Source organism: Siphateles boraxobius, unplaced genomic scaffold (assembly GCF_051911475.1).
Source record: "Siphateles boraxobius isolate OS27281-9 unplaced genomic scaffold, OSU_SipBor_1 25, whole genome shotgun sequence".
Classification (NCBI taxonomy): Eukaryota; Metazoa; Chordata; class Actinopteri; order Cypriniformes; family Leuciscidae; genus Siphateles; species Siphateles boraxobius.
Genome location: NW_027508866.1, coordinates 27,783,617 through 27,807,368, shown reverse-complemented (window position 1 = coordinate 27,807,368; position 23,752 = coordinate 27,783,617). Strand labels below are relative to the sequence as shown.

Genomic DNA, 23,752 nt, shown 5'->3' with positions numbered 1-23,752 from the left:
TGTGTGTGTGTGTGTGAGCGTGACAGGTGTGTGTGTGTGTGTGTGTGTGTGTGTGCCAGGTGTTTGTGTGACTGTGCCAGATGTGTGTGTGAGTGTGACAGGTGTGTGTGTGAGTGTGACAGATGTGTGTGTGAGTGTGACAGATATGTGTGTGAGCGTGACAGGTGTGTGTGTGAGTGTGAGAGGTTGTTACGGTCCCCAGCTCCGCTGTGTGTTTCAACATATGTGTTTGACTTTCCCTTGCTCTTAATTACAGATGAGCCACACCTGAGCGCAGCCGTATACTTGAGCTACAAAAGCTTTCCGGAACCACACCTGGGGGCACACACAGAGCCTGAGAACGGAATCGATGTATTGCCGTGCTGCCTGTCGTAGGAGCTTTTGCAGTCCACCTCGGGAATGAGAAGCGTTCCGCCTTTGTAACTCTGTCTGTATTTAGTGAACCTACCCGGTACTTGTAGGTACCCGGTATTTAGTAGGGTAACCGACCTACTAAATAAACATACCCCTATTTTTAAAACGAGCTGGCCTGTGTGCGTCCCTCCTTTATGTTAGCGGTGTGTCCGTCCGCCCGTAACACAGGTGTGTGTGTGTGAGCGTGACAGGTGTGTGTGTGTGTGTGTGAGTGTGCCAGGTGTGTGTGTGATAGACAGTACCTGTACCTTCTCTGACCAGTGTGAGCGTGACAGATGTGTGTGAGTGTGACAGATGTGTGAGTGTGACAGATGTGTGTTTGAGTGTGACAGATGTGTGTGTGTGTGTGTGTGTGATGGACATATGTGTGTGTGAGCGTGACAGATGTGTGTGTGAGTGTGACAGATGTCTGTGTGAGCGTGACAGATGTGTGTGTGAGTGTGACAGATGTGTGTGTGACAGGTGTGTGTTTGTGAGCATGACAGATGTATGACAGATGTGTGTGTGTGACAGATGTGTGTGTGAGCGTGTGTGTGAGCGTGACAGATGCGTGTGTGAGTGTGACAGATGTGTGTGTGATGGACAGCACCTGTACCTTCTCTGAGCAGTGTGTGAGTGTGAGAGATGTGTGTGTGTGAGCGTGACAGATGTGTGTGTGTGAGCGTGACAGATGTGTGTGTGAGTGTGCCAGGTGTGTGTGTGTGTGAGCGTGACAGGTGTGTATGTGTGTGTGTGAGTGTGCCAGGTGTGTGTGTGTGACTGTGCCAAGTGTGTGTGTGATGTGCCAGGTGTGTGTGAGCGTGACAGGTGTGTGTGTGTGTGTGTGACAGATGTGTGTGTGAGTGTGACAGATGTGTGCGTGAGCGTGACAGATGTGTGAGTGTGACAGATGTGTATGTGAGTGTGCCAGGTGTGTGTGTGTGTGTGTGTGAGCGTGACAGGTGTGTGTGTGTGTGTGTGTGTGTGCCAGGTGTTTGTGTGACTGTGCCAGATGTGTGTGTGAGTGTGACAGGTGTGTGTGTGTCAGGTGTGTGTGAGTGTGACAGATGTGTGTGTGAGCGTGACAGATGTGTGTGAGCGTGACAGATGTGTGTGTGAGCGTGACGTGTGTGTGAGTGTGACAGATGTGTGTGTGAGTGTGACAGATGTATGTGTGAGCATGACAGGTGTGTGTGTGTGATGGACAGATGTGTGTGTGAGGGTATCAGATGTGTCTGTGAGTGTGACAGATGTGTGTGTGAGCGTGACAGATGTGTGTGTGATGGACAGCATCTGTACCTTCTCTGAGCAGCGTGTGAGTGCGACAGATGTGTGTGTGAGCGTGACAGATGTGTGTGTGATGGACAGCACCTGTACCTTCTCTGAGCAGTGTGTGAGTGTGACAGATGTGTGTGTGAGCGTGACAGATGTGTGTGTGTGAGTGTGACAGATGTGTGTGTGAGTGTGACAGATGTGTGTGTGAGCGTGACAGATGTGTGTGAGCGTGACAGATGTGTGTGAGTGTGACAGATGTGTGTGTGAGTGTGCCAGGTGTGTGTCTGTGAGCGTGACAGCTGTGTGTGTGTGAGTGTGCCAGGTGTGTGTGTGTGAGTGTGCCAGGTGTTTGTGAGCGTGACAGGTGTGTGTGTGAGTGTGACAGATGTGTTTGTGAGTGTGACTGATGTGTGTGTGAGTGTGACAGATGTGTGTGTGAGCGTGACAGATGTGTGTGTGAGTGTGACAGATGTGTGTGTGAGTGTGACAGATATGTGTGTGAGCGTGACAGGTGTGTGTGTGAGTGTGACAGGTTGTTACGGTCCCCAGCTCCGCTGTGTGTTTCAACATATGTGTTTGACTTTCCCTTGCTCTTAATTACAGATGAGCCACACCTGAGCGCAGCCGTATACTTGAGCTACAAAAGCTTTCCGGAACCACACCTGGGGGCACACACAGAGCCTGAGAACGGAATCGATGTATTGCCGTGCTGCCTGTCGTAGGAGCTTTTGCAGTCCACCTCGGGAATGAGAAGCGTTCCGCCTTTGTAACTCTGTCTGTATTTAGTGAACCTACCCGGTACTTGTAGGTACCCGGTATTTAGTAGGGTAACCGACCTACTAAATAAACATACCCCTTTTTTTAAAACGAGCTGGCCTGTGTGCGTCCCTCCTTTATGTTAGCGGTGGTGTCCGTCCGCCCGTAACACAGGTGTGTGTGTGTGAGCGTGACAGGTGTGTGTGTGTGTGTGTGTGTGTGTGAGTGTGCCAGGTGTGTGTGTGATAGACAGTACCTGTACCTTCTCTGACCAGTGTGAGCGTGACAGATGTGTGTGAGTGTGACAGATGTGTGAGTGTGACAGATGTGTGTGTGAGTGTGTGTGTGTGGGTGTGTGTGATGGACAGATCTGTGTGTGAGCGTGACAGATGTGTGTGTGAGTGTGACAGATGTCTGTGTGAGCGTGACAGATGTGTGTGTGAGTGTGACAGATGTGTGTGTGTGTGACAGGTGTGTGTTTGTGAGCATGACAGATGTATGACAGATGTGTGTGTGTGACAGATGTGTGTGTGAGCGTGTGTGTGAGTGTGACAGATGCGTGTGTGAGTGTGACAGATGTGTGTGTGATGGACAGCACCTGTACCTTCTCTGAGCAGTGTGTGAGTGTGACAGATGTGTGTGTGAGCGTGACAGATGTGTGTGTGTGAGCGTGACAGATGTGTGTGTGAGTGTGCCAGGTGTGTGTGTGTGAGCGTGACAGGTGTGTGTGTGTGTGTGTGTGAGTGTGCCAGGTGTGTGTGTGTGACAGTGCCAAGTGTGTGTGTGATGTGCCAGGTGTGTGTGAGCGTGACAGGTGTGTGTGTGTGTGTGACAGATGTGTGTGTGTGAGCGTGACAGATGTGTGTGTGAGCGTGACAGATGTGTGTGAGTGTGACAGATGTGTGTGTCCCAGATGTGTGTGTGAGCGTGACAGGTGTGTGTGTCAGTGTGCCAGGTGTGTGTGGGACTGTGCCAGGTGTGTGTGTGCCAGGTGTGTGTGAGCGTGACAGGTGTGTGTGTGTGTGTGAATGTGACAGGTGTGTGTGTGAGAGTGACAGGTGTGTGTGTGAGCGTGACAGGTGTGTGTGTGTGTGTGATGGACAGATGTGTGTGTGAGTGTGACAGGTGAGTGTGAGTGTCCTGATTCCTGATCGGTTGCTCCTGTCTGCCTCGCTGCCTGCTGTGAGTTTGTTTGCTTCGAGGCTGTAAGCTCCGTCTAAGCTTCGTATTTCTTTCTGTTTTGAACCATCATTTACTATCATTTCTAGTTGTTTATACTTCTAAATACAGCTTACCCAATATCTCAGATTAACCTGACATCGCTAGCTTCCGTTATTGTTAGCACAACACGCTAGTAACTCGCTAGCCTGTTAACGCACCACCCGTGCGCAAATTTATTTATTTATTTTTCTCTTGCGCGCCCATGCCTCTGAGTTCATAAAAAGCCCAGGTGAGTAAGAATCAGTCAACAAACACGGTGAGTAATGTCTTGTCCTGTTATTGTCATGTTTAGCATAGCCTTCCCCGTCGGCAATATAGGGTTTATATGTGATAAATGCAAGGAGACAGTCAGGCTGAAGGAGAAGATTTCAGAATTAGAGACACGCATCCAAACTTTAATTGAGGATAGTAAGTGTGCTAAAGCTTTATATACTATTTTGGATGCGCCTAGCATAGTGAACTCTTTACATGATTCGGTTCCGGCTGAATTATTGCCTGTGCAGCAAGGCAAATGGGTGACAGTGAGGGATCGCTCTAGTCGCGGATCAAAAAAACACTCTTCCGTTCCGATTACCATAACAAATTGATTTGCCCCGCTCAGTGAGAAACCCACTGAGAATTCTGTTGATTGTGCCCTGGTAATTGGTGATTCGATCACACGGAACGTGAAAATAGAGTCACCAGCCACCATAGTCACATGTTTGCCAGGAGCCAGAGCGCCTGACATCAAAGCAAATTTAAAAGTGCTGGCTAATGCTAATCGTAAATTCTCTAAGATTGTTATTCACGTCGGCACAAATGATGTTCGACTCCGCCAGTCGGAGATCACCAAAATTAATATTAAAGAGGTGTTTGAACTCGCAAGTACGATGTCTGTTCGAAGGAGTGATGAGATAGTTAGTAGATTGTGTTTACTCAATGGCTGGCTGTCTAAGTGGTGTCCGCAAAATAATATACAATTCATAGACAATAGGAAAAGTTTTTGGGGCAAACCTGACCAGTTGAAAAGAGATGGTATTTATCCCTCCTGGGATTGTGCTGCTCTTCTCTCTAGTAATTTGGCTCACAGTCTTAGAGATAAAACATGACAAACTGGGGCTCAGGTCAGGAAGCAGACAAACTGGCTAAACCGACCATCTGCTAGCGGCCTCGCGTCACCAAGCTCAGATAAATCCCATCACATAGAGCCTCTTTCACCTAGATATCATCATATAGAGACTGTGTCTGTTCCCCGAATTTGGAAATCCAAAAAACGTCCAAACCCATCTAAGGTTAAAAATGTAATTGATGTTCAACAAATAAAAAACAGATATAATACAGATGAGCAAACGATAAAGCTTGGGTTGCTGAATATTCGATCCCTTACTTAAAAAACGCTCATAGTTAATGATATGATTTCAGATTATAACCTAGATGGGCTGTGTTTGACAGAAACCTGGCTAAAACCAAACAATTACATTACTTTAAATGAGTCCACCCCCTAAGATTACTGTTATATACATGAGCCTCGTCTGAAAGGCAAAGGGGGAGGTGTTGCTGTAATTTATAGTAATATTTTCAAAACCACTAAGAAATCTAGTTTTAAATATCCTTTTTTTGAAGTGTTGGTGCTTAATGTAAAAATATATAATGTAAACGATAAATCACGTTTGAAAATTCAGCTGGATACTGTATACAGGCCACCAGGCCACAATAAAGATTTTATCAAAGAATTTGCTGGCTTTCTATCCGAATTAGTATTGACTGCAGATAAAGTACTAATTGTTGGTGATTTAAATATACATGTAGATAACGAAAAAGATGCATTGGGATTGGCATTTAAAGACATTGTCAACTCAATTGAAGTTAGACAACATGTGTCAGGACCTACTCATTGTCGTAATCATACTCTAGATCTAATATTATCACATGGAATCAATGTTGATGCTGTTGAAATTCTGCAGCAGAGCGACGACATCTCAGATCATTATCTAGTCTCATGTAAATTACATTTAGCCAAGGCTGCAAAGCCGACTCCATGTTACAAATATGTTAGACCTATCACTTCTGCCACAAAAGATTGCTTTATCAATAATTCTTCCTAATCAGTTTCATCATCTCAGCATCCCGGATAGCTTAGAAGACCTTGATATTGCAACAGAAACTTTTAACTCTCTCTTTTCCAGTACATTAGACACAGTTGCTCCGTTGCGCTTAAAGAAGATTAAAGAAAATAGTCCAACACCGTGATACAAGGAGCACACTCAGGCCCTTAAGAGAGCAGCCAGGAAAATGGAGAGGCTTTAAAAGTTGCTAGATCTGCTTATTTTTCAACCCTATTAGAAGAAAATAAACATCATCCTAGGTATTTATTTGAAAAAGTGGCTAAACTAACGCAAAAGAAAGCTTCAAGCCCAGATGTTTCCAAGAAACATAGCAGTAATGACTTTATGAACTTCTTCACTTATAAGATTGATAATATTAGGGACAAAATTATAACTATGCAACCGTCTTCTACAATATTGCATCAGGCAGTGCATTGTAGTCTCCCTGAGGAAAAATTTGATTCATTTGTTGCTATAGGAGAGGAAGAATTTTGCAAACCCATTAATTCATCTAAATCGACAACATGTATGTTAGACCCTACATCGACTAAGCTACTGAAAGAGATGCTTCCAGATGTCATAGATTCTCTTCTTAATATCATTAATTCGTCTTTGTCTCTAGGATACATACCAAAAACCTTTAAAGGGTAACTAAACCCCTGGTCAGAGCCTGACTCCACCCACTGGCAATATTTGAAAAATGCTGGAAAAGTGGGCAGAGCCCAGCGGAGGGGGGCGTGCACCTGAGATGCATCTCTTTGTATGGAACCTGCCTACGCCACCAACAACCGCTGCGTCACGAACCACTGCAACCACCTATAGGAAAATTCAACTGCACTAGCCACCGTTCAACCTGAAGAGGGCAGCACTCAGACGTTTTTAAACCATATATTGTAGAATTAAAACACTTTAAACCCAAATGTCAAAAAATGTACTGGAATCAATGAACAGCATTTATGAAGCTCCATTCTTACAGATCATTAACTAAAAAAAGTTGTTTTAGCGTTTAGTTACCCTTCAAGCAGGCTATGATTAAACCGCTTGTTAAAAAAACGCAACTTGATCCTACAGAATTAGTCAATTACAGGCCGATCTCAAATCTACCTTTTCTGTCAAAGATATTAGAAAAAGCAGTATCCTCACAACTGTGTTCCTTTCTTGAAAGAAATGATATCTGCGAGGATTTTCAGTCCGGATTTAGACCGTATCATAGTACTGAGACAGCTCTCATTAGAGTCACAAATGATTTGCTCTTATCATCCGATCGTGGGTGTATCTCTCTATTTGTGTTACTTTATCTTAGAGCTGCATTTGACATCATTGACCACAACATTCTTTTAAATAGACTAGAAAACTATGTTGGAATTAGTGGAATTGCATTAGCATGGTTTAAATCATACTTATCTGACCGTTAACAGATTTATAGCAGTAAATTAAGAGATGTCTTATTGATCACAAGTTCAGTATGGCGTACCACAAGGCTCAGTTCTAGGACCGCTGCTGTTCACTCTGTACATGCTACCTTTAGGAGATATCATTAGGAAACATGGAATTAGCTTTCACTGTTATGCTGATGATACTCAGCTGTATATTTCTTCAAAACCTAACGAAACTTACCAAATCACAAACTTTCCTACTACTAAATTCTGAATAAACAGAGATTCTAATTATTGGACAAAAAAACTTCCACACGTAATAACCTAGAATACTCTCTAACACTTGATGGCTGCACTGTTAAGTCTTCGTCGTCAGTTAGGAACCTGGGTGTTCTCAATGATACCAATCTTTCATTTGAAAGTCACGTGTCTAGTATCTGTAAAACCACATTTTTCCATCTTAAAAATATATCTAAATTACGTCATATGCTCTCATTGACAAATGCGGAACAACTAGTTCATGCATTCATGACCTCAAGGGTTGATTATTGTAATGCTCTACTGGGTGGTTGCCCTGCACACTTAATAAACAAACTACAGCTAGTTCAAAACGCAGCCGCTAGAGTTCTTACCAGAACCAGGAAGTATGACCATATTAGCCCAGTTCTGTCAACACTGCATTGGCTGCCCATTGTATAAATTTTAAAATATTGCTGATTACTTAAAAAGCACTAAATGGTTTAACTCCGCAGTACTTGAGGGAGCTCCTAACGCATTATAGTCCTTCCCGTCTATTGCGATCTCAAAGTTCCCGGCCAATTGATAATACCCTAGAATATCAAAATCAACTGCTGGCGGTAGATCCTTTTCCTATTTAGCACCAACACTTTGGAACAGTCTTCCTAACATTGTCCGGGAAGCAGACACAGTCTGTCAGTTCAAAGCTAGACTAAAATCCCATCTCTTTGACCTAGCATTCACATAATACATTATCGACTTCTATAATTCAATATTAGGCTGCATAGATTAGGTCAGCCGGAACTGGGAACACTTCCCTTAAATCCTGATGTACTCGTTACATCATAAGAAGAATGGCATCTACGCTAATTTTAGTGTCTTTGTTTATTCCGAGGTTTTCCCACAGCCTGCCGGATCCAGGCCGTTTCCAGATCTGACGAAGGACCTTCGCCTGGACCCGATGACAATGCAGTGCTGAAGTTCCAACTAGCCTCTCCCTATGGAGGATCCCTATACCAATCTACAGATAAAGCGTTGTGGAATTTTCGGTTCGCGTACCTACCCGAAGTGATAAAATAAAATAAAATTCTGCATAAAAATTTATAGGCAAGACAAGTAGTTTGTTTAGGCATGGTTTGTAGGGAATTACAAACCTGCGCACATATATTCAAACGCACATAACTATAGAATCAACTCTTAAAGCGCATGTGAACGCCATCAGCGTCTATCACAGGTTCGCATTTAAAGTCTGTTTAGAGAGAACGGTGTCGTCTTAGTGGCCCCTAATTTAATAACAAATGACCATTTCGACGGAAGTGAATCAATCAAAACTAACTTTAGCTGGAAATAACATTATTAAAGAACCACTATAAAACCAAACCAATCTCTGTTACCTTAAATTATATGTTTCTCTGTAAAAAGCTGCTTTAAAACAATCTACATGTACCTTCTCTGTGTGACAGGTGTGTGTGTGAGCGTGACAGGTGTGTGTGTGTGTGTGTGTGAGCGTGACAGGTGTGTGTGTGAGTGTGCTAGGGGTGTGTGTGAGTGTGACAGGTGTGTGTGTGTGTGTGTGAGTGTGCCAGGTGTGTGTGTAAGTGTGCCAGGTGTGTTTGTGAGTGTCCCAGGTGTGTGTGTGAGCGTGACAGGTGTGTGTGTGACTGTGATAGGTTCACAGCCCAAATGCCATAAAAGTCACCAAGTTTCATACCATTCCGATGAGGCTGTGATTTTTAGAAATTCAAAAGAGTAAATGTTCTAGTCAGAAATGACTGAAGAGCACCTGAGTTAACCACTTTGACGCTTCAAAAAGTTAATAAAGAGATCGTAAAACCAATCCATATGAATTGAGTGGTTTAGTCAAAGATTTCTGAAGAGACTCCATCGCTTGATGAACAGATTTAATTTAGGGTTTTATTCACATATAAATATTGATCAGCGAACATAAACAGAAGCTAAACCGAACCTGCTTGACACGCAAGAACAAAACTCTTGCAGTAGCTCAAATGTCTTGTACCCAGCACTTCTGAAAATGCACTTCCGAATGCGTCTCTGTCGCCAGCACATTTCAAACCAAACTGACGCCGGTGGTAACGCACCGTATTTAACGTCCAGTAACTTTAAGGGCGCTGTAACAGCGGGAAAAGCAATTAGTTAGATTAACCTGTTACTGAAAAAATAACGTCGTTACCTAACGCCGTTCTTTTAAACGGCGTTATTCCAAACACTGGACAGGTGTGTGTGAGTGTTACAGGTGTGTGTGTGAGTGTGACAGGTGTGTGTGTGAGCGTGACAGGTGTGTGTGTGTGTGTGTGTTATAGGGGTGCGCCGATCCGATACTCAGTAACGGTATTGCTCTGATACTACAAATATTTGCTGGATCGGGTATCGCCAGACCAGACCATCCAAATCCGATCCGATATTGTAGCCTACGAATGTTATTGTTATACAACACAAAAGGCACAAAAACATTATAAAGCACTATAATGTTTCCGTGTAGTATATTCCAAGTTTTCTGAAGCCATTACATATAGTTTAATGTGAGGTACAGATTTAATCTTCATTTAAGTCAGAGCTGCCAACTTTTTGAGTTTAGCTTGGCGTGAGACCCGTGAGGGGGGGTGGGGGACACAATATAAGAGCTTAAATTTTCATCGTCTTCCTTTTCATGACCTCGAGATTCTGAAGTTGTGGCTTGTACTTCAACTTGATGTGCAAACTCCGTAGAAGTATTACGCGCTAAAGATTACCGCATTTGCAGCGAACACTTTGACAAGGATGACTAGGCCTACACACACTCAACACAGCGGGGCCGTTTGAAGAAAAATGCCATTCCATGTACGAAGACTCGTTGCACATGATCAACGCTCCTCCCACCTGGACATTGTTTACCTTTTCCGGCTACAGCAACCGGACTGCAGCACGAGACTACAGCCTGCCGTCTAAAAGACTATTTAGGTGAGTTGAAACAATGGCTAAGTTGCTAAACGCATCTTGTTCACATGTAGGGTCCCTGTTCATGTTGGACAGACATTTTAATTGCATTTTGTGCCTGTTAAGAGGCTCAAAAACGCTCTTTATGTCCATGCCCCCATAGCTGCCGTTTTAGCTGGGTGGGAGCTCTGGGCATTCGCGGTCGCAGCTCCGCGTAGCAAGCACCAATCCGTTTCGTTTTTTTTTCTATAGTCAGTACTCACAAAGGTCTAACGATCAAGATTAACTTAAAAATTGCCCGGAGTTCTCACTTAACACATAACGGGTTGATTTAAAATGTACATTTCCTTGAACCCAGAGCTTCACTGTTCTTTTTTGGCCCAAGGCCTTGTTGGCATGACTGGACGGTTTTGAAACTCCATCGAAAGTTAATGTTGTTCTATTGGATCCATTATGCACCAGAAAAATTTTACATAAAAAGAAACTCACATAAAGTGTAATATAAAAAAGGTGCTAGATTGGACATTTAGGGATTGTGTACTATATTTGATTACAGTTAAGATTAGCTGCAACATGTTATTCTGTTATTAATATAGTTTTGGTGGGACTCGGTCTCACAAGGTAAGCTTTGTGTTGTGCGATAATGTTCGACTGGGGGAGTATGCAGCCTTTCGTTTGGGGAGAGGCCAGCAATGGGGTTATATGTTTGATTTTGTGTTTTTGTATTTTCTGTTGTTTTTGTGTTTTTTATTATTGGTTTTAATTACACAATGTCTAAACAGAGATCTCTCAGTTGTGAAAAGGCTTTACGATCAGGTTGTTTCTAGACCGGCTGCTGTCAGGTCTTTTCAGATACTAGAATATGGCGAGAAATAAGATTAGTGGTTCGGGGCGGGCAAACACTAAATTCACGAACTGGAATATCAAAGGGCTTAATCACCCAGTAAAGCGTAGTAAGGTATTTTCTAATTTATCAAAGCTGCAAACAGACATAGCATTCTTAACCGAGACACACTTGCTTGATAAGGATCACTCCAGACTTAAGAGAGGGAGCTTTTCCCAGATTTTTCACTCCAAATTTAACGCAAAATGCCGCGGTGCGGCCATTCTTATCCACAGGGAAGTGCAATTTGTACAGACAAATACGATTCAAGATAGAGATGGTCAGTTTATTATTGTTCAAGGACATTTATTTGCCTTGTAGTTACTTACCAGATGTACTGGCCAGCGTCTATGCTCCAAACTGGGATAATGCTAAATTTTTTACTGACTTTTTCTCACTTCTTCCAGAATTAAACAGTCACCAATTGGTTCTTGAGGGAGATCTAAACTGTGTTTTGGATCCCACTATGGACCGTTATAGGGTTGTACCGAGAACACTTAGTAAATCAGCAGAGACTATTAACGCTTTTCTCCAAGCATAATAGCATATGGGGTGATTGATGCATGGAGATTTTGAAATTCGGTTTCTAGACAGTATTCTTTTTTTTCTCCAGTACATAATTAGTATTCCAGGATAGACTATTTTTTGCTGGACAAGAAACTCCTCCCCCTGCTGAGGTCTAGTGAATATGACAGTATTGTTTTCTCTGACCATAGCCCAGTAACAATGGTGCTCTGCTTTCCAGATAACGAGCCTCCACAATGCAATTGGAGACTTAACCCAAGTCTTTTGTTTGATGAAGATTTTGTTAACTTCCTATCCGCCCAAATCGACTTCTTTCTAGAAACAAACCAATCACCAGAAACGAGCCACTCAAACCTGTGGGAGGCAATGAAAGCATATTTACGTGGTCAGATAATATCTTATAATGTAAGCATTAACAGAAAACGGTCAGCACGCCTTAATGAGTTGATCTCTTTGATAAATTCTGAAGCTCCATCTGCGGCTCTTTGTAAAGAGAGAATAGGTTTGTTAACAGAATTCGATACTCTCGCATCTGGAGTAGCTGAGGCGCTCTATCTTAAATCTCGTCAGGAATTTTACGAGCATGGGGAACGAGCCAGCAAACTACTAAGCCATCAGCTAAGGCAATCCACAGAGGCTGGATTTATAGCAGAGATTAACACTCCAGAAGGGATAAGCACAAATCAAAAAAGCATACATAAACAATTCAGAAAATTCTATGAAGATCTCTACGCCACTGAAAATTGTGATAGCACTAAGTTACCTCAGTTTTTCAATGGTCTCGAGATCCCAACCATAGGCCGACAAGACAGGGCAGATCTTGATAGTAACATTTCAGCAGCCGAAATTGATCGGGCAATTAAAAAAATGAAGAGCGGTAAAGCTCCGGGCCCGAATGGCTTCCCTATTGAATTTTTAAAGAAATTCTCAGTTAAACTAACCCCTCTTTAAAAAAATGTATATACCGAGGCATTGGAGTGTAAGACTCTCCCTCCCACAATGACCCAGGCCACTATCTCAGTCCTTCTTAAGAAAGGAAAAGACCCTCTGAATTGTGAGTCATTTCCGCCTGTGAGTCTACTGTGCAGCGATTACAAAATCTTGACCAAGGTTCTGGCTAGTAGATTGGAGTCTGTTATGCATACAGTGATACATCAAGATCAGACTGGTTTTATTACTGGGCGGCAGCTTTTTGGCAACATAAGGAGGCTTTTTAATATTATTTACTCCCCGGAAACTCCACCTACAGCAGAGGTTTTGCTCTCCCTCGATGCTCATAAAGCGTTTGATCGGATTGAGTATGAGTATCTTTTTGCAACTCTGGGGAGGTTTGGTTTTGGACCGGCTTTTTGTTCGTGGATCAGGACCCTGTATGCTACCCCGCAGGCCTCCGTCCGTACTAATAAAATAATCTCCAACTATTGTCCTATAGGTAGGGGGACAAGACAGGGCTGTCCATTGAGCCCATTTAAGTTTGACCTCGCCATCAAAATACTAGCGGTTGCACTTAGGAGTGCCGAGGAGCTCACGAGTGTTATCAGGGGGGGCCAAAATCACAAACTGTCTCTATATGCGGACAACTTGATACTGTACCTGTCCGATCCTTGCACCTCTATTGCTAAGGAATTAGAAATTATCTCTAACTTTGGAGAGATTTCAGGCTACAAAATCAACCTTACTAAGAGTTTGCTCTTTCCTATTAACGACCAGGCTCGACAGATGTCTTTTGAGGCATATCAACTAAAAGAAACTCGCAACACTTTTACTTATCCTGGCGTTTCAGTAACTAGCTACAGGGATTTATTTAAGCATAACTTTAAACCAGCCCTGGAAAGGGCCAAACAGGACATTTCCCGTTGGTCAGCACTGCCTATATCACTTGCTGGCAGGGTTAATTCTGTCAAGATGATAATTATGCCTAGGTTCTTATTTTTGTTTAATACAATACCTGTTTTTATCCCAAAGTCTTTTTTCAAATAGCTTGATAAATCTATTTCTACCTTTATCTGAACAAGACCATCCCACGAATAAGGAGGTCACATCTGGAGAAACAGAAAGAGGCGGGAGGCTTGGCATTACCAAATTTTGTACAATATTACGGGGGCAGCTAATATTAATAAATTAATATATTGGGTCCTGCGTCTAACGAGGGGGGTGGACCTGTATGGGTTAAAATGGAACAACATTCCGCTCATCCAATGTCCCTACCTACTTTAGTATGTGCGCCATTGCCACTCAGTAAGCTTAGTCATATTAGGGCAGGATGGGAGGGAGAACTAGGATTTAGACTGTCGGACGACTCCTGGCAAAGCGCAATTAAGAGAATACATTCAACTTCGATTTGCTTCAGACATGGTTTGCTTCAGTTTAAGGTGCTCCATAGGCTTCATTTAACTAGGAGTAAGCTTGCCAGGATATATCCAGCTGTTGACCAGACTTGCTCCCGATGCCGTCAGGCTCCGGCTACCCTCTATCATATGTTCTGGGCTTGCCCAAAGTTAATACAGTTTTGGTCTTTAATTTTTGTGACACCTGCTGGGATGACAATATCTGGTGCACAATCAGACGCCATTGCGTTTTCATCTCTATTGGCCAGACGTCTTATTTTGCGCAATTGGAAGACAGATATGCCTCCCAAACACAGGCGCTGGGTTGAGGATGTAATGGCACACTTGAATAGGGCTGTCGCGGTGAAGGAATTTCCCTTGCGGTAATTTTGGGTGGCTCAATAGCGCGATATGCGGTTTTACCGCCATTTATTTATATTTATTTGTTGCTATATAAATACGTGTTATGAAGTGGTCAGCATACACAAAAACAATGTAACCGAAACTAAACAGCGTCTCTGCGCATTGAAAGACTGTCACTCAGCGCGCAGTTGTTACGTTGTTACGTCTTTGAGTGAGTCATTAAACCGTTCATTCAACGAAAACGTTCAAAAAAGCTGATTCCTTAAATGATAGATGTAATGAAACAAGGTGCTAATTGTTTTTTAACTTTGAGCTCCACTTTTCAAGGCTCAGCTGGCCAGCACTGCTTCACTTTTGGGCAAAGCTGAAGCAATGCTTCACTTAATAGAGACCAATGGCATTGATTCAATGCGTGACTCGCTGCTTTCCCCCAACGCCTTCCTCGCGCTGTGTAATGCTGACCAGCGCTGACGCCATTCATGGTAAATACCCTTACACGTTAAAAGGATGATAGCCTACGACAAATATTTCGCTTTCCTTGGAAACGGCAACCTTTTCACGAATATACATGACTTGACTTCAAAGACAGAAGCAGGTAATCGCACGCGCTCAGTCGATCACATTCAGTCTGTTTAGGCTTAAATCCAAATCCACGAATCCTCTGTACAAATCACCATGATAAACAGTCTTGTTATCATTATTAACTTATTTAACATTCAATACACATGGTACGAACCACGAAGGGTGGCCTTATGAAAAAAGAAAACGCGGTTCGCGGTTCGCGGTTGCTGCGGTTACTTGCATTCCTCTGCGGTTGGCCTGTCAGTAGCGCGGTACTGCAATATTGCGGTTATCGCGACAGCCCTACACTTGAAACTTGAGAAGTTGAAATACGCGATCAGGGGTTCAACCCAGAGATTTTATACGGTCTGGCAGCCATTTCTGGAGTATTTTAACTTACAATTTCCTGCTGGAAACACTGGGACATAATTAATTCACAAGCTCTGTGACATGTCAGTTTTTTAAATATATATATTTTTTAAAAATTTATGATTTACACTGTCATTTATTATTATGTATGTTGGGGTTGCTGTATGGGGACTTGTTCAGTGTTTCATAAATGTTTACAATTCAAAACTCAATAAAAATATTTTAATAATAAACTAATGAATAAATAAAGAAATATATGTATATCTTTTGTGCTTTGAACTTTTCAATGCGAAGCGCTGCGCGCCGTGACTCCATGTTGCTTCGAGCGCATCATTCTACACACGGGATGCGCATAAGGTTTCGTGCCGCTCTGAATTGGAGCCTTTCATAATAAATAAATAAATAAGCCTTTTAAAAATAAATGTCTTTTAATTATATAGTATATATTTTGTCTGTATTGTTTTACAAAGTAAGGGAAATAATGTTTAAGTCAAGCTTGATGACTTTAACAAAAGAATAATCACAGTCTCTTCCCCACAGTGAGACATACAGATACAGTTTATTAGGTAATTTGGCACTGTTTTTTTAATTATTATTTTAGTATTGGTTCGGATCGGTATCGGCCATTACTGCCACCCCTAGTGTGTGATGGACAGATGTGTGTGTGAGTGTGACAGGTGTGTGTGTGAGATGGACAGCACCTGTACCTTGGTGAAGAGCAGGAGGATGGGCCGCTGAGTGCGGCTGCAGAGTCGTCTGAAGACACTGGAGCGCAGCATGACTGTGAAAGACATCATCAACAGTGTCATCCATGTTTCCTCACCACAGTTAAGATTAAGAGGAGACCAGCGCTAGTCGTACAGAGGCCACTGTAACAACCAGCTCATTTCTGTAAACTAGCTTAGTTATGGTGAGTTTAGAGCAGTAGAAAATTCATAATCAGTTTGGAGCAAGTTAACACATGCTTTATGTGTTTATATGTAATTTTATGCCGGTCATTATATGGTTAATTGCAATTTCTGAAAGCCCAAAACAAGGCCTTAGATTTCTGGGTAAACTTAATATAAGGCGTAATTTATTAACATAGTTAACATGAACTAACAAGTAGCAATACTTTTACAGTATTTATTAATGTTAATAGTAATCCCAACATTTACTAATACATTTTTTTAGATCAAAATGGTTGTAACATTAGTCAATACACTGTAAACTAATATTAATATAGCTTGCTTAATGAGTCTGGTAAAAATATATTACTCATTGTAACTTAAGTGAGCTTATTGTAAATTGTTACTCATTTCAGTATCTTTCTTTTTTAATTCTTGCTGTTTCTTGAATTTTGTTTTTTAATTGTTTCAGTAATGCCATGGTTTATTAGCCTAAACATTTTAAATAGACTAGATAGAATGTTAAATAGAAAGTTGTGAAATATGACTATTTGTTTTTATTTCAGTCTTTTAATGGCCCACAACAGAGGCCAGCGTGTCTTTCATTGATTTTAATCTTTCTGAAACCAGTGTTTATTAAATGTGTTGTTACGGGCGTCTTATTTTTGACAGCTCACTCAGATTTCAGCCACATCCGATGATTAAGCATCGGGTGATGTAAATAAACACTGTTCGTCATTTTTCCTTATGGAATTTTAAGAGTTTCTGCTAGATTGTTGTTGTTGTTTTTTATCATATGACAGCTCAGCTTTTCACAAACTCTCTCACCGGCAGAACAGAAACTGCTCAATGTGTCCTTCTTCATCTTCTTCTTCTTCGATTTAAGGCGGTTGGCAAAAGGGGCTTATATCGGCACCTACTGGGTTGGAGTGTGAGGCGAAAAAATAAACCCTTTTTTCTCAATCGCTTTGGATCAAATGAGACTTTTTTTCTCCAACCTTGCAATAATGACATTACAGTTGATAACCTTCTTGACAAATTTTTTAGCCTAATTTAGGCTATTTTTATTAAGTGAACCGCGCTCTGGTTTTTAATTCCGTTTTCTTAAAAAGAAAGACCTTCAACGCGGACGTATTTCTGTGTATGTAGATCTAAGAATCTAAAATGTTTTTCATTTGATGGTGATAAAAAGCTTTTGTTTATATTTGATTTAATTATTATAGTTGCCTGTTTCTTCATAAAGTCAAATGGAATGAAAAAATGGCAAATTTTGAAATTGAATTTTAAAATATATTTAGAAATAAAGTAAAAAAACTTAAAAGCAAGGAAAACTACACAGCTGTTTAAATAGGTAGCCTAGCCTATAAGTTTCTTCTGTAAAATGCCTTTCTTTTTTTTCTCTTTATTTGTTTCCCCCCTTTTGTTTACCCCTGACATGTATGGTTAAGCATATATGTAGGCTACTTGTATGTACATTTATGTTTTGTTCTTTAATTAAAAGAAGAAAAAATATCTAGATAAAATCACGAAGCGCAGTGAATGTGGTATATTTGTGCAACAAAATAGTGTTTATGATTGATTAATGAACATAATATAATACATACAAGTTTGCAAAATCATGAACTGGTAGCTACTATTTCGTTAAAATTTGGTGAAAAGATAAATGAAAAGTTGAATGATTTCCGTGGGTGTTTGTTTGAGGATCGTCTTTATGAGCTCAAGATGGCGCCATTCCTCTCATCAAACACGGGCTTCTGTCCACAGTAATAACCGTCCTAAACAACAGTGCAGTTATCAGCTGATCTTCATATTTGATCAGAAGTAGCTGAAATAGTTACTGTTCTCAGATATAGGCTATTTAAGATAGGTGTTACACGTTTACACATTACAGCACCACCTGTGCTATTCAGGATGGTTTGATGAGGAGGAGTTCGCGGTGTTTGGGAAACACTGCAACTCAAGATGCGTTTGTGAGTTTCATTCAATCAGAGCAGCAGGTCCTATTGGCTGTTCCACTATGACGTCACGACGAAGCTGCGTTGTGTCGCGTCTCTTGCGAAGTTGAAGGAGAGTCACTTCATCACTCGAGTCTTTGCGCGCTTCTGTGAGAATATTTCAACGAAAGAGACGCTCGTTTAAGCGGATCGCATGTGTTTTGACCTGACGAAAACTTTCATTTAAAAGTGGTGAGTTTTACTTTTGCAAGTCACTTTACACTATACTGCATTACGAATTAACAACGTAGGTTAAATATTACTATTCTCTATTCTGTTGTGCGGACTAAAACGGGTTTAATGTAGACTAATTGAACACTTTTTCAAATAGGTCTGATTTAATCCTAGATGAATAGCAATAATAGGGATGTTCTGACATTTTTTCAAGTGTCAGTAATGATCTTTAAAGTGTTGATGATCACACACGTCTTAAAGATAATAACAAGCTTGTGTTTTAATGTCTTGTTTGGTTGATGTGTTCATCAATTACTGTATCACATCAGTGTCAGTGATACTGCTGAAAGTCTCGTGTAGCCCTAAGAGAGAGGAAGTGTGTGTCCCCTGCTGTGTGTGTGTGTGTGTGTCCCTCTGTTCATGCTCATGTGACTCATAATGAGCCTCTCTTCACATCTTTTCATTTAAACACACACTTAAAGGGATAATACCCCAAAATGAAAATTACCCCCTGATTTACTCACCCTCAAGTCGGTGTATATGACTTTCTTCTTTCAGACGAATACAATCAGAGTTATATTAAAAATTATCCTGGCTCTTCCAAGCTTTATAATGGTAGTGAATGGAGGATGAGATTTTGAAGTAGTGTTGGGTCCGAGTCCACCTTTGTCGAGTCCAAGTCAAGTCCAAGTCCTCAACAATCGAGTCCAAGTCCAAGTCCGAGTCCAAATAGGGCCGAGTCGGACTTGAGTCCGAGTCCATAACATCCGAGTCCGAGTCGAGTCCGGCCGAGTCCACAAAGATTTAAATGATTTGAAATTGACCTTTCACAAAGACCCGCCCCTCTTAGTTACTGTTGCTACGTCCGACAAGCCGTCCCGCTCTCACTCCACATGTTCTCACACAGTGAAAAATATATTGTGGATCAAAGAGGACACTGACAATGCACCAACATACAAGACAGAGCAGCCTACTTTTGGTATTAAATAAAGTCTCATCTTTCAAATTTTTATAATTATTATGAAATTCAAACAATAAATAGGCTACTGTTTTGTGGTGCTTTAATTTTCAGGCCTCAGTTCAAGCAGCACATGAACTGATAATCTCTTCTAGTTATAGCACAAATTAAATATGAATGAAAATCAGAACTGCAAAAAGAAATCAATACACACCATTTTTCAAGTTCAAGTCCACTGACTTTAATCTACAAACTGGTTTGGTTTGTTTGTCGGACAAAAATGGTGGGTATCTCCATTATGATTGGTCAGATCGCCTGTCAATCAAATTCCGGCGAAAGGTCTCAACACTGAGCTCTTAAATTAATATTTTAAACCTTACAAAATAATTTCAATGTATAGTCAAAGTCATACGTTTACCTGTTGTACATCTTTCAGAATCTTCAAGGTAATGCTCAACAATGCAACACGATGCATTAAGAGCCAGGGGTAAACTTTTGAGCAAGATGATGGTCATGTTTACATTTTTCTTATTTTGTTTTACATGCTAATATCTTTTTTAGCTTCTGAAGGGCAGGACTAAATTAATATAATTTTTCAACAAAATCAGAACAATTTACATCCAGTTTCATCCTTAATGGACTGCTTGAGCATCACTAAATGTTTGCAGGGTTTGTAATAGTTTTGTATGAGTCCCTCAGTTGTCACCAGTGCGAAAAGATGGATCTCACAATCATAGTCACAGCTAGTAAGGAGTCAAATATGCAGAAGATGATGGAAAAGCAAAGAATGTGCAGGAGCTGGAGGATTTTTCCTCATGAACCTGAACAACCATTACAAAAAAAAAAAAAACGGGGAAAAAAAACGGTTGTGAATCATTCAGGTAATGACACACAATATTACAATCAAGTAATTTGTCTTGTATTTTTTGTTAGTATTTTGTCTTGTGGACTAGGCTATTAAACATCTGTTATGTGAAAAAGCTTTTTCAGTGCAGTACTAACTAAATAGAAACAATGTTTTTATGATCCTTCTTATTAATAAATAAAAATTACATTTTGGAGATTCTGAAAGGTGTATGTAAACTTATGACTAAAGTGTAAATGTAACAAAAATCATAAAATTATTAGACACCAAAATGTTGCTATGGTTATCACTATCTCATGTTGCTATGGTTACTATGTCAATCATCGAAATTTCAAGACTCACAGGATAAAAAATTAGCGGATTCACTAATACATTTAAATGCATTTATCACGCTTTATAATTTACAGTGTGAACGTAACCACTAGTCCTCTAGAAGCACGAAAAACAAAACTATTATTCAGATTGTGAAAGCGCAATCTTACTTACCGCGTTCGTAAGAACACTTACCGCGTTCTGCACTCTCCATAAAACTCTCGTCATAAACATTGAAGTTGTCCGCACTGCACAGTGAATCTCTCATTTTTATCGCGTCAAGACTTTGTTTATGAGGGGATTTGCGAAAGGATAAAGCTCGTGCTGATTCTGAACATACATTCTAAGCGAATTCTCCGCATGTTGACTCTAAAATGCCTCTGATTTGCCACTGTGTTCATGCGCTTAATATACAAGTCTGTGATTGGCTAATGCTCAACGCGGAAACAACACAAGTAGCCTACTGTAGTTTCGTTTCGTTTTTGAATAATATTGTGTCCTCCAGTGCCAGGACTCGACTGGAATCGTACATTTTTCCGAGTCTAAAATGTCCGAGTCCGTGTCAAGTCCGAGTACAAATTCATCCGAGTGCGTGACAAGTCCGAGTTCATTTAAAATCTCGAGTCCGAAGTCCTGAAGTCCATAAAAGTGCATTATTCCTTGATAAAAGTGCTCCAGATGGCTCTGCGGGGGTTAATAAAGGCCTTCTGAAGCAAAGTGATGCGTTTTTGTAAGAAAAATATCCATATTTAAAACTTTATAAACTAAAATAACTGTTATTTCCACAGACGACTTTCCGCATCGATTACGGCGAAAGAGTAGGCCTAACCTTTTTTTTTTCTCTCTCTCTCTTTATTATTCAATAATTGTTTTACAATATTGCAAACATTCACCTCTTAGAAATCTGGAACATTTCCAAAAATGTATATATTATAAACAAGTAGATTCATTCTTGCACAACCAGGATAAAAAGGGAAAGAAAAGAAAAAAAAGGGGAAAAGAGAGAGAGAAATAGAAAAAAAATTAAACAGCAATGCATACAGATATTAATCATGGTACATGAAAGATCTCATCATATTTCTTCAAAAAAGAGATACATTTTCTATTATCAATTATTCTTAGTGATTTGATTAAATACTTCACATAAGAACACTAAGAAAAATAGGAATTTTCTTAAGAAATCTTTGTTTGTGAAAGTAAAAATTTGCCAGATTCTAAGGATTTGTTTGGGTTTTCAAAAAGACAAATGACATCCTTAATGCATAGACTACCATTCATATTAACTTTAGACAAACAATAAGAGCTCAAATCATTCCAGAAAATTGATGAAACATTACAAGAAAAAACAAAACACTTCTCTCATTTTATTGGGAATATTTAAATGGTAGTTTTCATGTTTTCCTCCTTTGAATGTTATCTATTATAGAACTCCAAAAGAATGTACCTTTTGGAGTAAATACGTTTCTTGAATGAGAGAGTTGACGAATAAATGTATTATTACAATCTTTACTTAAAAGCGAAACACCTCCCAAATGTAGGAAGGGTAGTTGTTTAGAACATGGCTTATGGGTAAGTCCCCATTAGAGTTGAATACTGTAGATCAGCAATAAAAACTATGTTTTTACTAAACCATTTTTCAAGAAAGATTGACATATTCCTAATTTTAATATCAGAATTATTCCATAAGAATTATTCCATGGTTTTATGGGGGGAAAAGTTGTGATTGTAAATCAATTTCCAGGCTAACAGAGCTTGTTGATGAAATCTAGCCAATTTAATAGGTAATTTTCCAGTGGAGTTTGACCTTTCATCAAAAAAGAAAGGCCACCTACCCTCTTAAAAATGTTATTTGGGATACAATACCACATAGAGTCTGATCCAAGCAAGCATCTCTTCAACCAATTTATTTTGAATGTATTGTTAGTATCATCAAAGTTCAGGACTTGAAGACCCCCCTCATTCCTTTTGTTTGCTAAATTATATTTCATCAATTTGTGAGATTTATTATTCCAAATAAAATCAAGAAAAATCGTATCAATATTTTTGGAAGTGTGATTATCTACAGTTAAAGATAGGGAAGGGTACACAAATCTGGATAATTCACCTGCTTTGGATAAAAAGACTCTGCCTAAAATTGACATATCTCTTTGTAGCCAACTATTAAAAATATATATTGTTTTGGATAGTCATGGAGAAAAATTCAGAAACTGTCTACTAATTACATTTTTTGTTATATGAATCCCCAAATATTATTAATTTTTAATTGGTATATTTTCAATTTCAGTTTCTACATTGTCAAATAAGCAAATAATTTCACACTTGGATAAATTAAGTTTGAGTCCAGAGGCATTACAGAAAGCATTAATTGTAGTTAAGACTGTCAGGAGTCTAGTTTTATTCCTCTGCTTGTTTCTCTCTCACTCTCTTACGTGTGCTCTCGCACATCTGAACCCATTCTCAATCAGCGTTCACTTCTGCTCTTCTCACACCTCTTTCCCCTTGCCCTGATTTTCTGGCTATTTAGACCTCATGTTCTCTTTCCCTCTTGTCGTTCTATTGTTTGTTCGCTCATGTCTGTTACTGACGGTTGAGTATTGCTACTGTTTCCTGTCCTGTGTGTACGCATATGACAGATGAGTTACTACCCCGGCTATCCTGTGTCAAGTCTGATTCTCTGTGCTGCGGTAACTGCCTGGTGGACTCTGCGCTTGCCTATTCCTGTGAGCTCTCCCTGACCGCTTACCTGCATCCACCATCCTGCCTGGTTTCTGTCTGGAGATCGTTTTCCTGTTCTGCGTTCATCAAGACGACCTGTGATCGGCAGACAGCCTTTGTTGCATTTATCTTCTTTCTTTTCAATAAATCATTAACCTGCTTTCGCATTTGGGTCTATTTCAAACTATTACAGAATAAACCGACCATGACGGACCCAGCGAACGATACAACCATCCGCTCAGCCTTTGAACTGCAGGGAGCATTGCTGGGCAGACATTCCGATGAATTAGCCGCCGCCAAGCACGCCGTGGATTCACTCGTTGCCCAGGTGTCGGATCTTACTGGTCAGCTTCATCACCTGTATCAAGACCAGTTCTCTTCTGGGTCGCGACACACCTCCGAGCCTCGTATTCAATCCTCCCTGCTACTCTGGTGAGCCTACTGAGTGCCGTGCATTTCTCACCCAGTGTGAAGTGATATTTTCTCTTCAACCTGTCACGTATGCCTCCGACCGCGCCAAGGTTGCGTATGTGGTTTCCCTTC

General features: G+C 40.7%; 2 protein-coding genes across 3 annotated transcripts in view; one reads left to right on the top strand and one right to left on the bottom strand.

The window, feature by feature from the left end:
* The window catches only part of cunh5orf63 (chromosome unknown C5orf63 homolog), a 209,283-nt gene extending 192,215 nt beyond the window's left edge, over positions 1–17,068 (bottom strand). The window contains exons 1-2 of the mRNA XM_077243444.1: positions 17,020–17,068; positions 16,012–16,085 (exon numbers count right to left, since the gene is read on the bottom strand). Coding sequence (XP_077099559.1) covers positions 16,012–16,085; positions 17,020–17,056 — 111 coding nt within the window. The 5' untranslated portion in view covers positions 17,057–17,068. The remainder of the gene's footprint in view (positions 1–16,011; positions 16,086–17,019) is intronic.
* Positions 17,069–18,227: 1,159 nt separating this feature from the next.
* The window catches only part of megf10 (multiple EGF-like-domains 10), a 155,372-nt gene continuing 149,847 nt past the window's right edge, over positions 18,228–23,752 (top strand). For both annotated transcript variants that reach the window (XM_077243439.1, XM_077243438.1), the window contains exon 1: positions 18,228–18,377. The gene's annotated coding sequence lies outside the window, so the exon portion shown is untranslated. The remainder of the gene's footprint in view (positions 18,378–23,752) is intronic.